The sequence below is a fragment of the Eschrichtius robustus genome, chromosome 19 (genome assembly GCF_028021215.1).
Source record: "Eschrichtius robustus isolate mEscRob2 chromosome 19, mEscRob2.pri, whole genome shotgun sequence".
NCBI classification, from domain to species: Eukaryota; Metazoa; Chordata; class Mammalia; order Artiodactyla; family Eschrichtiidae; genus Eschrichtius; species Eschrichtius robustus.
The window spans coordinates 31,307,910-31,322,377 of NC_090842.1; the positions used below are offsets into that span (position 1 = coordinate 31,307,910).

Consider the following 14,468-nt stretch of genomic DNA (forward strand, 5'->3'; position numbering starts at 1 on the left):
CCCCTCTTAAACTTGACCCACCGTAATTCCTTCACAATGCGGCAGCGAGGCAGCTGACAGTAGCAGCTGCAGCTCCTAAGCGAGATGGATGGAATTTTCATAACTGGTTCCCCAAGTTACATTTTACCTTCAAGATAATTTATGAGCTGCTCCAGAGCCTTGAAAAGACAATATGCTTGCCATAAAATTAACTGTAACAGTCTTGTAGGTTATAATTAACATTGGGAGGGTAGCACCAACTGGATGAAACACATGGCATAATTGATGGTGAAACTGGAAAGGGGGTGAGCTAACAGTATCATTACGGCACACGCTGCCTTAGCAAAACCGATGCTTTCCAGGGGTTAATTATAATCGCCTTCCAGGTCTCCTGTTCTGGGAGGGAAGAGGCCAGAGCTGGCCACGGAGGGGTGGAGATTTTGCTGGCAAGGCCACGAAGCACCTGGACACGGATGCAGAGGCTGTCGGCAGGCTGGAAAGAGAGGCAGGCCAAACCCAGAGCGGGCCGAGAATCTGGGAAGGTGCTTCTCAGAGTTCAGACCGGGCCCTCCACAAGCCTGTCTCGTAGACATGACTTCATTTTCTCAGTAAACCACATCTTATTCAGTGAAGATAAAGATCTGGATAAAAAGAAGGGAATCAGAACTTCCAAAATGCCCTCCCAAGGCTTATGATATTCGTTCAGAACACAATAGAATTGAAGCATTTCAATTTAACGTGGGTATTATCTTTGTAAAAAAATCAAGATGGTCCACTAAACCTCAAGTTTATTAAACTACAAAGTAGCACCCTGTCCAGAGAAGAGGATGGACAGAAAGCTAGTAAGAAAAGGCGTGTCAATCACTCCCCTCTCGGAAAGAAACACTAAACTATCCCTTTGCTGCATGGATACAAAGCTGCCTGAACTATACCACCAAAACACTTAATATTCTAAACACACCAGAATCACTCAAGTAATTTCAATAAGCAATGTTAAGGTGACTGATCTATTTTTGTTGTTTGATTTGTCTGTTTTGTTTCGTTTTGTCCTGGGACAAGATGGTGAAAATCATTCTGATAAATGATGCAACAGTGTCCCCTACAGGCCGACAGAGCTATTCCTCACCCCCTCCGCACCCCACCCTGCCCTCACTTCCTCAACTGAAAGCCAGAGTTAAACTTTTATCTAGAACCCGGAATATACCTGACAGAGGAAAGTTGTAAAATACACTGGGGACACCCCTGAGATAAAATAAAATTACTGCTCTTCACGTGCGGTAAATTGTTTCCCAGATCTAAACATACTGTACAGCGGTGATTAACCCATTATAGAGAAGATAAATCCTACCTGTTCAGCCTAAGGGAATCTACTCAAATCAGCCTTGACTATAACCCGGCTCCGAAATTCCTCCACTTAGAGGATTTACAGATTCTTGGAGGCTAAACTTTGATGTTCTCATCTGGGCCCCTACTCTTCCACCTCCTAAAAGATTGTAACCAGTATAAAAGAGCTGACATAGCTATAAAGGTAGTAACTTTCCTTTACAAGATTTATGGTAGGGAGATTTATAAAGTATGAGCTGGAAACTACTTCCTCAGAGAGAGAGAGATGCCTCCACAACTAAAAAGTGTGAAACGTGTTTAGGTACCAGAGGAAATAAACATTTACAGATACACGCCTGCCTATCTCCACGCTGGGAAGGATCCTGGGAAGTTTCTAACCCTTACACTGCGAGACCCAGGTCGAGCACTGCGAGAACACGTGAGTGGCTGACAGAGAGGAAAGCCTTGTTACTGCTCCGGCTGTGGCCACACAGCAGAGGTCTGAGCTGGGCTGTTTTGGCTTAAATTCCATCTCCACTACCTACTAGCTGTGCTGCCTTGGGCAATGACTCTGCATCTCTCTGCCTTCCTTTTCTCACTTCCTCAAGCATTTACGACTCTGTCCGGCACTTGGTGAGTTCTCACTAAATGTTAGCCACTAGTATTGCTAAAATTAGGACAACTGCAGATTTTGACGACGGTGGAGGTAGAAAGGTGAAGCCAGCAGGAGTGACACTTACCCCACCTTTAGTGACTCCCTGGGATCTAACTTAGAGAGTCACACCTTGTCAGAGCTGGAAGACGCCTTCGAGGTCACCTGGATCAAGCCACTTCTTGTGTAGATGAAGTTGCTGACATCCAGTGTCTGTGACGTGCCCAGAGTCTAGAGCCAGCTGGAGACGGGATTCAAACTGGTATTCAGACCTCTGTCTGTCAATTCAATGTGACAATCTTACTTAGGACAGGGCCTGACACAGGATGAGCTCTGTCTAATGCTCCTTCCTTCACCAACTCAGCAATATCAAGCCCATACCAGGAGGCTTGGATTTTACATGGGGGCACTCTCTCAAAGGAGAGGCCAATTTGGGTGAGTCTGGCTTGGACTGTTCTTCACTTGTTTGTTGTGATCTGAAGAAGAGGGGTCATTTTTATTGAGCACCTAGTATGTGACAGGTGCTTGCTCTAGGTGTTTTCCGTGGAATCCCTTAATCGGCCCTAAAGAATAGGTTCTATTATTATCCCCTCAGGCAAGTTACAAATGAGAAAAATTGAGGTTCAGAGGGGTTAAGTAACTTGTCGAGTTCACTGTAACTTGCCTGGAGTCACAGAAGTGGATCCAAGATTCAAACCCAAGCCATCTGACTCAGCATCTATGCTCCCAACCTCTATACCTCTATACATTTTTTTCCCCCATTTAACATGGAGAACTCTCTGGAGAGAAGATAGCCCAGAATTTATCCTATGACCCATAATCACATACAGATTTCTCCCCTATTTCTCACTCGCACTTGGAGACGGGCAGCTCTTACGCACTTGCAGCCATCACAGTTTCACAACGGAGCAGGGCTCCTCACGAAGGCCAGGCATATGATGAGTCGCAGAAGAACACTTCTGGAGAACTGGCCACTTTCATCCCTGGGACAAGGGTTTCCCCCAAAATCCTGACTTAATCTCTTGCATTGCATTATTAAGACTATGCTGTTTTTTCACCTAGTGAAGTGTTACTCAGCTCTATAACCTCAGGGCCTACAATAGTGCCTGGTACCAGGTAGGCACGCGACAAATATTTGCAGAATCAGTGCATGACTGACAGCACACTCAGAGTGACCATGACCACCATCTATCAAGTGCTGGAGCGCATTGTCACTTGGAATCCACCCCCACCCCAGCACCGATGAGACACGTACACCTTCTCCCGTTCGCTCTTAAGAGATATTTGTGAATATAATGTGGCCTGAATTTAAGGCTTCCTTAAAGTGAAGATCTTTAAGGTGACACATCTTTTGTTTTAAAGTCACTGGGAACCAAGGTGTGGACTATCTAAGGAGAAATTAATGCTGTGGACTCCCAAGGATGGTGAGCCTCAGAACACAGATATTCCCTTCATATCTCACAAATCTGACCCACTAGAACTAAAGCTGCAAGTTTTAAAACAAGTGATCACCTTAGGAGGAAGATCAGAAGAGAAAATTTTATCTCTGTCTCCACTGAATAACTACATTTTGGTTCTTCTGAGTGTTTGAATAGGCAGGACGTGGCAACTGCGTGCATTTTTTTTAAAAGAAATGTTCAGAGTTCCACTTAGGAAAACACTTTTTGTCATTCCACTAGAATAGAAGCTCCATGAGATAAGAATTCTCATCAGTTTTGTTCATTGCTGTGTTTCTAACTCCCCAAACAGTGCTTGGTAAATAGCTGGCACTTAACAGGTATTTGTTGAATAAATAAATGAATGAATCCATGTTTCCTCAAAAAGTTGAAGAAGCTCTGCCTCTAAGAAACAGCCAGCAGGCAGTCATAGAAAGCTGCCAGAAGCAGGGCTCATACCGAAGCCTAGGTGTTGATTTTATAAATAAGATGCGCAGAAGTCAATTGGCTTTTGTCCCCCGTAAAACTGTTCAAATAATGACAGTAACAATGGTAATAACATTAACAACACTTGCCTCCTTAAGATAAGTCGCTGTATCTTGGAAAAAAGGTAACCCTATCTCTAGACTCATTTAATCCTTGCTCTAAATTTATACAATGTTTCAATTCCTACACATTTATGAGGAGGTTTTATGGAGTTATTGGATTTTATGGAGTCATCTGGTTCAGAGACACAAAGGACATTCTTCTGCTAAGGGCAGCAGAAAGCAGAAACTGCAATTATTAAAGGAGATGGGGCAGATGCATTAAAAAAGAAAGACATGTATGGCAACTAGCCGGCCAGAGCCTCCCCGCTGCTCCCTGGGATCTTCTTCGTTTACTCCTCACTCCCACCCACAATGCTGCACACAAATTTAGCTCATTGCAGGAGACAGCTACTGAACTGGAAATGCCACAGCTTTTGGTCCCCAAATAACCTGGCCAGAAGCAGCAGCCACTCTCTGTAGCATGAATGACAGCAGGTGACATGGTCAGATGACTCACCACGTGTTGTCTCAGAAGATAATTACATCAGTCTCATCATCCCATAGCCCATCCTCAAGGCTGGTGGTTCCACTTTTTGTGACCACAACTTCTAGAATGGAAAACAAATTCTGGCCCCAATGCCTAGTCACCAAGACTGAGCTCATCACTGTACTGATACCATCAAAGCCATATCAGGATGTCAGCAGATAACCAGCAGGGAGCAGCTGTCCTTTGAAATATGGACTCGAAGCCATATTTAGCCTCAGCTTTGTCCCTCCTGGCCTGAAACCTATTCCTTTATTCAGAGAAATGCCCCTAGGGAGGCCTTGCCCCCTCCCCCTGTTCTTCCTTTCTTCATTCATTCTATTTCACTTCCAGGAAGGGCAGGGACTCAGGAATGGCTGGCTCAGGGAGGAAACCATGTCTTTTTGTCCTGGACCCAGCTCAGTTCCATGCTGTTCACCCCTGGGCTCTTCCTCAAGTACCCAAGTCAGCCTGTGCCCATGGCGCCCTTCCTCCCTCATGCTGGAAGCAAGGGTCAGAGGTGCTGTGTTGGGAGCTAAATACCAGAGAAGTGCCTATCAGAGAGCTCTCCTTACATCCAGTTTCAAGTTTTCCACCGCTGGCAGTGTCTCAAACGTTCATTCCTCTTCAAATTAAGAAGAAACACATATATACTTATAAATACAGGAGTGGATTGAGGAGAAAGCTTTTTTTATTCAGTCAGCCACTGAATCAATCTGAGTGCCAGGCACTGTTCTAGACACAGGGGATGTGAGATGATCAGGCAGCAAGGATGTGGCTCACACAGGCACCGTTCTAACGGAGGAGACAGCTTAAAGTTACAATGATCCGGGGTGCAGGTTTTACAGTTGGTGCACAGCCTGATACCCAATCTCAAGGAGCTTACATTCTGGTAGGAGAGACAAACATGTAAACACAGAATCAAGTACATATATAATACATGTTGGGTTACTCCTTCTCATAAGCGTCTATCAAACTGTAAGTTCCTTGGACGAGACTCCATTGCTAAGTCATCCTTCAGTTTCCTACAGTGCCACACACAAAAAAGAATGAAAATCTGGGGACTTCCCTGGTGGCGCAGTGGTTAAGAATCCGCCTGCCAATGCAGGGGACACAGGTTCGAGCCCTGGTCCGGGAAGATCCCACATGCCGTGGAGCAACTAAGCCCGTGCGCCACAACTACTGAGCCTGCGCTCTAGAGCCCGCAAGCCACAACTACTGAGCCCATGTGCCACAGCTACTGAAGCCTGCGTGCCCTAGAGCCCGTGCTCCACAAGAGAAGCCACCGCAATGAGAAGCCCGCGCACCGCAACGAAGAGTAGCCCCCGCTCTCCGCAACTAGAGAAAGCCCGCGTGCAGCAACAAAGACCCAACGCAGCCAGAAGTTAATTAATTAATTAATTAATTTTTAAAAAAAGAACGAAAATCTGCATGCTAGCCATTGTGTTCTTATTATTCTCCCCTTGCCCTCTCCTACATTAAACTATAAATTATTTCAGAGTTGAGGCTGTTTCATACTCATCTTGCCACTTCACGCAGCATTGAACACAGTTAACTTGTACATAACAAGCACTCAGTAAATAATAGTTTATAATTGTGCAACTGGACTGGGCCAACCTGTCAGTTTTGAACAGAACTCAATCCTGCCAGGAGACAAAAGGAGAGACAAGATAACCATGGAGAAAACCATAATGTGCTGGCCTTAGAACCAGAGTCGATCCACAGAGTCATTTACACAAACCGTTAGACTTGTTGCACCCAGATCAGGGTTCTGAAGCTGATTCACTTAGAAAAGTAAATCCTATTCATTACAAGGTCTGGGTTATGACAACTAGATTTCGGAGCCCTAACAAAGGTGTCTAAAGTGGATCCATCCTGGAGGTAAAGGGTGATGGCTGGGGCTGTGGAGGAGAGCGAGATGGTCAATAGGAAGATGTTTGGTTGTTTTACTTATCTAGAAAAGATGCTAACTTGGCAGTTTTTTTTGAGAAGCCGAAGCCCAATATGGGGAAGACATGTCTATAAAGACGTCTAGGTCTAGAGAATTACTTTTAACTCTCAGAAGGAAGTAATTCTAAAAGCTTTGCTAAGAAACTGCCATAAACATGTTTAAAAAACTTTTCTCAGTACCATTTTAAGCTCCTTGGACCCAAATGAAGTTGTCTACTACGGGAATATAGTAAGCCCTGTTTGAGCCTAGAAGTTAAGAACTTAGGTGGAGAGTTTCCACTTAATTAGGCTACATTCCTATCCAGTGTGCAATGCTCAGAGATTCTACAATGAAAGAAATGAAAGAGAGTGGTAGAAGGGAGAAGTGGGGGGTCTACAGAAACAAACAAACAAAATATGCGCGTGGGCCACCTGCAAATAAATAAAGGGCCAGGCCTAGCCACGGAAATGGGGGGATGGGCACAGCTGCACACTCATGCCAGCTTCGTTTGGAACTCCATCCATCTATTAGCCAAATACCCCTAATAGGCTCGTGACTTCTTTACCACTTAAGGAATAAGTCCTTAAGTCTGTCATGTTTTAAAATCTCCTAATAAAAAACTAATGGTGTTAAACAAGCACACGAAAAGATGCTCAACATCATTAGTCATCAGGGAAATGCAAATCAAAACCACAATGAGATAACATTAGGATGTTTATAATCTAAAAAAGGTAAAAGAACAAATGTTGGCAAGATTGTGGAAAAATCGAAACCTTTGTGTACTACTGGTGGGAATGTCAAATGGTGCAGCAGTTGGGGATAAGAGTCTGGCAGTTCCTCAAAAGGTTAAACATAGAGTTGTTATGTGACCCAACCATTCCAGGCCTAGGTTTACACTCAAAGGAAGTGAAAACATGCCACTCAAAAACCTGTACATAAATGTACACAGCAGCATTATTCGTAAGAGCTAAAAAGTGGAAACAACCCAAATGTCCATCAACTGATGAATGGATCAACGAAAATGTGTTCTATCCATACAATGGAATATTTTTTTGGCAATAAAAAGGAATGAAGAACTGATACATGCTACAATGTGGATCAACCTTGAAATCATTACGCTAAATAAAAAAAGCCAGATACGAAAGGTCACAAATTATATGATTCCATCTATAGAAAATGTTCAGAACAGGCAAATCTATACAGACAGAAGGTACAACAGATTAGACAGAAAGTGGTTGATGGGGACTGTAGGGAGAAGGGGAACTTGAGAGTGGCTGTTCACAGGTCCAGGGTTTCATTTCGGGGTAATGGAAATGCTCTGAAACTGAATAATGGTGATGGCTATTCAATCTTGTGAATATACTTAAAAAAAAAAAAAAAAAAAAAAAAACAAACCCACTTAACTGTATACTTTCAAATGATTAATTTTATGTTATATCAATTACATCTCAATTTGGCTTCTCAAAAACCCCCGAATGGCCTGGCTTTCGTCTTATTTTTTGTATTTGCACCTTACTGAGCAAAAATTTAAAGGAGAGTGCTTTAAAGTTAAAAGGCACAGTTCGTTCTAGAAGCGTTCCTCAGCTCCCCGAGTTATCCTTCACCCAGCTTTCTGCTCACTGTAAATCCCCATGGACATACACAGTTGAGTCAAAACCTAAGATGAAAATAATGCTAACTTTGGGTAATGTTTAGAAGGTTTTTATTTCTATTTTAAACGTAAGTATTATCTGGGTGAGGCTTGTATGATGTAGACAATAGAGTTCAACATAAGGGATTTTCAACAGTACGGCGATGCTAGACTTCAGAGACATCTACAGTTAAATACTTTCCTGGGAGGGCAAGAGCAACATGCCACTCTGCTGTGGTCACGAGGGCTCCACCACTTTCTTTCCCACTGCTTTTCACAGCTTCTTTCTAGGAACTTGCTAAACTCTCATCCCCAGATAAATTCTTAAATTGGCCGCTGAGCACAGTTTAAGAATTTATCTCATACACAGCACCTCACACAGTATTTTGTATATAGTAGGCATACAAAATATACAAAAATACTCATGGAATAAAATCGTTCTCTTTCAGAAAGTAGAGGCATGGCACGTGCCCCCAAAGAAGAGCACGGAGATTTGCGAATGCCAATGTCACTGGTCAGAAACCAGGACCCTCAATGCCCACAGGAAGCTGGGAGAGAGCTTTAAATAGATTACTCTTATCCATTAACAAGTAAGGGAACATATAGCTTGTGACCGACCCATTGTTGGCACTAATGAGCATCGCTATGATGTTTCTTTGAAAAAGGAATAAAGAAAGGAACAGACTATCTACTCAATTAACATTAGGTGCTTTCTTATTTTTACAGAAAAACTGCCAAGTGTGGTAGTAAAACAGTGTGCAAGAGTCACATGTATATTAAGTATCAAAAAAAAAGAAAAAAGAATGTATAACCTTCAGTGGCCAGATGCTGAAACAGATCACAATTTCTTTGTAAAGCGTTTTTGCTAGTGTTTGACTTACATTCTCTAGACTATGCATGCAAGCAGGAGAAAAATAATCTGCTTCTCATTGTGACATGTGCAAAATAAACAAAGGCACTGATTTTTATTATTTCTTATTTAGAAAAACAACTCAGGCCTGGACATTGAACTGTACCTTTTCTTTAGTGCACTTTTCAAATGATAATTTCTTCCACTGTCACCATTAAATCTTAATCCATTCCAGCTCCTTGCATGGGTCATTGAGTCTATATGTACTGCTGTTATTTTAAAATGTTTCCCCTTGGTAGGGAAAGAGGGGGAGAAAAGATGTTGAGGGCCAGATGGGCCTCTTCACAGTTCATTTATCAAACCTAATACATTGGGCTCCACCCTCCTCTCACTCACTACTGCGGTTAAACTTCCATATAATTTGGTAATCATTTTCATTATCAGAGAGTGACCCTAAAGCAGCCTATCCTGAGACACCCAGCCCTTGCAGCTGCTCTTTTTCTGCCTTTTCCTACAGTAGACCCTAAGAACCTCCGAGTTTATTAGCTGCAGACTGACCTTTGGGCTGCAGAGGTCAAGAAGGGGTCAGATCAGAGGGCTTGCCCAGTTCTTTAAAAGCTATAACAAGCTGTCCATCAGGCAGAGTGGACTGTATAAACAAAGCCAAATCTTCAGAAATTCTGTACCACTTCTGTTAACACTTACCCTGCATTCACACGGCTTCTCCCGAAGTGCTTTGGATCATTCAACTCTGGGGAAGTGAATAGACAGCCCTAATAAGCCTATTTGGAGAGGGTTGTTTATGGGATTACTGGGCTTGGGGAAGGAAACCCACAGCACTCAGATGTACCTCTAGAATCCCAGGGTTGTGTGACACTGTGACAAACTCAGTTACCCCGAGTCACGCAGAATTGACACTTTCCTCCAAAAGCTAAATTACAGGGAACATATGCTTTCAGTTTAAGAGACTTCAGTGAGTCCCAAACAATGGCTCGGCTCCTGGCCGGGGAGAGAGAGACAAATATTTTAAAACCAAGTTACAAGTTGCACTTAATATAGTCTCCCTAATATCATTAACATAAACGAACCTACTGAAGTGGGGGGAACCTTTACTACAACAGACTTATACTAAAGCTACCGCCAGCTGCGGAGTCTCAGGTGACCTAAATTTCTCGAAGTTGTACTCTTCCTAATGCGTTCTCTAACGTGCAATATCAGGTAATTAGAGTCATCTGCATTTAACTTTCAGAGGGAAAAAATTTCTATTATCTAAATCTAAAGGATCCCCTGATAGCTTTGATGAAAGTAAAATACCGTAACCCACTGCTTGGCCTTTGGCGAGCGCTAATTATTAATCTCTCAAAGCACATTTTTCCTCGTGTAATTCCAAGGTACACAATAGGCCAGCGTCTGAAACACTGGCAGCTCGGTCAGCGCTGCAGTGGATGTTTTATAACTTTCACCACCACACGCCTGATGGCTTCTCGAGGCGATGCCCGATTCCAGACGGCCAGAGGAAGCTTTGATGAGGAAAAGAAAGGTGTATGGTAACTGTCTGTTTATACAGATCATATGGATGAGTCTTTTAGATAGGTCACCGGGATGGGAAACATCAAATGGCGCTGGCGAAGGGGTAGGGGGAAGGATTATGGTTATTTAATACTCTGAGGACACTTCCTTCTGAGCTCTCAAGACACCACCCGCTTGAAATCTTCTTTCAGGTGTTTAGTTTTAAGGAGGTCTGCAGAGTGTCAGCTGCTAAGCCCTTTCTTGTCTCCTCCCCTACCACAAAGGACTCGAGAACTTTTGTTTCAGATGCTAGACTACATCAACTTCAGCTCTGGCACCAGCTCCTGATTAAGTTGTTAGCAGTTAAGGGCCAGAAATGCTGAAACCAGACTCCTTTTAAACAGGCCATTTTGGCCACGCTGTCTGATGAGTTGGTGTATTAGGAAATTAAGGTTAACAAACCAAACGCACTCAACTGAAGACATCCATTCTCAACATTTCCTCTAGCTGTGCTGTCTTTGGAGGGGTTGGGGGGATGGGAGAGAGTTTACAGGGGTCTCTCTCTCTTTCTTTCTTTCTTCCCTTCCTTCCTTCCTTCTCTCTCTCCCCCTGCCACCTCTCTCTTTCTTTATCCCTTTCCTATTTAGTAAGAATCACCAGGGAAATTCCCTGGCGGTCCAGTGGTTACAACTCCACGCTTTCACTGCCGAGGGCCCGGGTTCACTCCCTAGTCAGGGAACTAAGATCCCAGAAACCCCACAGCGCAGTCAAAAAAAAAAAAAAAAATCACCAGGGGAAAAGATATAAAAGGTCAAGGAGAGAGAGAAGCCTCTTAGATGTCCCCTCATGGATATTCCCCTATTTAATAAAATATCCATACTTCAGTGAATATACGTACTTAAACTGTAATACAAAGAAAATGTTAAAATTAATTATTGAAACTTCGATTGAAAGTCATTTCATGACTGTAGTTGAAACTGTCATTTACCCCGACCACACTACAAAAAAGGGGGCAAGGGGAGAATGTCACTGGGAATTTTAAAATTATGGTTTCAATGCAAGTCTAAATTCAGAGACAATACACATATGTGAAAAAGCAGCTTTCTGATACCCAATCAGAATGGACAGTTCATACTCTTAGCTGTCTCCTTCCTTGGAAAATGCTCCTCTTCAGCCTTGTTCAGGCAAATCTATTTTTATGAGAATTGTTACTAGTAAAGCCATCAATTATTGTAATTCTGTGGCATGAACTCATTTGGAGAATATTATGGCTATCAATAAATGTTCTTGACTCCCAGGCACACAGAATTTTTAAGCATCGAATAAGACTCTGACACAAAATCCAGCATAATTTTCCTGATTCCTCTACCTCTTGCTTAGAGACAGATGGTAATTCAACAATACACATTATGCATCTGAAGGATAACTCTAACATTTGAGGGAACTGGTTCCAGGCTTCTACCAACCAACCAACCGTTGTGCGAAGAAGAGCAGGATAACGTGGCATTTAGTATGCAAGCACCAATTCTGTAAAAACTGATGGTCTGTAGAAACTTGCTACCCGTAACAGCTTTCTAACCACAGCTAAGTCCATGTGCAAAGAAACTAGGCTGAAGCCAAAGTCATTTCTATTTGGTCAGTTCTGAAAATGGGGTTGTTGAATAGACTAAGTTCAAGCGATCTGCCTCCCGAGTGATGTAAGAGTACCGTGTGGATTTCCCAGACATCTGCTCTAACTAAACAGCAATGCTCGTCTTTTAGACGGTTGATTAAAAGGGTTCTTCAACATCAGGTACTTAAATTACAGTACTCTCAAGATGCAAACGTTTCTGCTAAATGTTATACTCGGGGATAAATCATACATGCATACAGATGACATCATGGATCATTCCAATTAATGTAGGTACCATGTGTAGGAAAGCTAACTTTGGCTGAAAGCATCTGTAACTTGCTTCTTTTTCATGGCCCCTCCAATGAGAGGGATGAGACCAGCCGCCAGGAAGGGCTTAGCCAAAGAAAGCTCTTGTTTTCCAGGGACAACAAATCCCATTTCGTAATAAAACAAACCTGGCGTGCCATTCCCTCCTCAGGTTCTGGCGAGCGGTGAGTGTGGCGAGGATGGCCGTCAAGATCTCATTCCTTTGTTCTACAGGGGTCCCCTCTCTTCTAACTTCCCGAAGCACAGCATTTGTCTAGAAGAAATGATCCCCCAAAAGAGAAAGAGAAAGTAAAAAAATTAATAATAAAAAAAAAGCCCATAAGCAAATAAGGACAGTAAATCAATGTTTTTTTTATTACAGTTCCCCTGCTAACAAATCAATACAATAAATGATGGTCAAAAATGGCCAGCATATATTTTGTATTTAATCAATGTACATGGCACATAAGGTAAACTCTAAAGCTCCACTGCCTTAAGTAACACATCAAGATACTGTGCATTCTCGTTCTAATTTTCTCAGTGCACCAACGACTTTTTTATCCTGGGAACTGCCTACCACAAGCTATTATTAGAAATAATTTTCACGTACAGTTTACCATGAGTTGTTTGTTTGGCCTTTTAAAAAAGAGCAGTCTCTGACTTTCCCTCTCTCTCGTTCCTGCCACCCAGCTAAGGCTTACTGCACTGTCTTTCTTATTTGAATCATTAACTTCTATTTCCATCCATGCCAGGAATTTTTTTTTTTTGAGGGGGGGGTTCACTCATTTTACATGCTTGTTGCAAATCAAGAGCTTGCAAAGAAAGAAACACTAAGAGCACAAGAATCAGAGAACAGTGTATCTCGATGAATATCTTTCCAGCTTTGAATATCCACTACATATTTTGAATAGTAGGTACAGGGATTCTTATACAGAGTAGACTTATGATTTGAGGAAGAATCATTTATTCTTTGGTTATTGTTGTGGTCCTTAAAAAAAACTTAGGCTCACGGGTGAGTACAAAAACACTCAAGCAGTCAAAGCACAAGCACGTGACACCCTGCTTACTCTAACAAGTAGCATTACATCAAAACTCAAATTTGAAACCGTCATTTCAACTTTATCTACAGCTCACCTCTGTAGGCTCTTTTTATGTGTATTTTAAACATGCAAATGTCTGTGACACTAGAAAAACAATTAAGAAAACAATGGAGGACTTCCCTGGTGGCGCAGTGGTTGAGAATCTGCCTGCTAATGCAGGGGACACGGGTTCGAGCCCTGGTCTGGGAAGATCCCACATGCCACAGAGCAACTGGGCCCGTGAGCCACAATTACTGAGCCTGCGTGTCTGGAGCCTGTGCTCCGCAACAAGAGAGGCCACGATAGTGTAAGGCCCGCGCACCGCAATGAAGAGTGGCCCCCGCTTGCCGCAACTAGAGAAAGCCCTCGCACAGAAACGAAGACCCAACACAGACAAAAATGAATAAATTAAATAAAATAAAAATTAAAAAAAAAAAAAGATAGCATCATGTAATGGCAATTCTACAAATCTGGGTTTAAAAAAAAAAAAAGAAAACAATGGAAAGTATTCTACTGGTACTTGACATTTGAGTGAGCAAATGCCTTTCAAGTTTTAATCACAGAACTTTTCATCACATGTATTTATCTTCACATAACTGGAGTAGAAACCTTTAAGATTTATAAATGTTGTTTTTCATGTAAAGGTAGCGGGGCTTCTTTGGAGATGTTATAACCAAAGCAGTTGCCAAAAGGAATAAAATTGCCACTTCCTCTGTTCTAATTACTCAGTGTTATTTCTTATTTAACTGATGTCAATACCTTCATTTACTTGAAAAGCGCACTCAAAATTTGATTCTCATGGATCTTGAAATACTACTTACTTAGTCCTCTATAACATTTTACAGTGTATATTTAATATCTTCATGACAACCTTGAGAAGAGGTGTGGTGAACATTTGCTGTTTTGGTTGCCTTTCATCCATACCCAGTCCCCCTTTCCTATAAGAGCACCCAGATCTCCTTGTGGGGAAGTCTTTTATGTAATCTTAGAAGTGACAGTAATCACTGTCAACCAAAGTGTCCTGCTCTCCCCCGACAAGGATGTGGGTCAGGCCAACCTGATTCTCTTTTCCAGGACTTTAGACACTTAAGAATGACAAAGAAAGGGGAAAC

At 42.5% G+C, this 14,468-nt stretch overlaps 1 protein-coding gene across 1 annotated transcript in view; it reads right to left on the reverse strand.

Moving 5' to 3' along the window:
- Positions 1 to 14,468, reverse strand: part of FTO (FTO alpha-ketoglutarate dependent dioxygenase) — a 371,459-nt gene that overhangs the window by 148,257 nt on the left and 208,734 nt on the right. Inside the window, exon 8 of the mRNA XM_068528237.1 lies at positions 12,427 to 12,551. Coding sequence (XP_068384338.1) covers positions 12,427 to 12,551 — 125 coding nt within the window. The remainder of the gene's footprint in view (positions 1 to 12,426; positions 12,552 to 14,468) is intronic.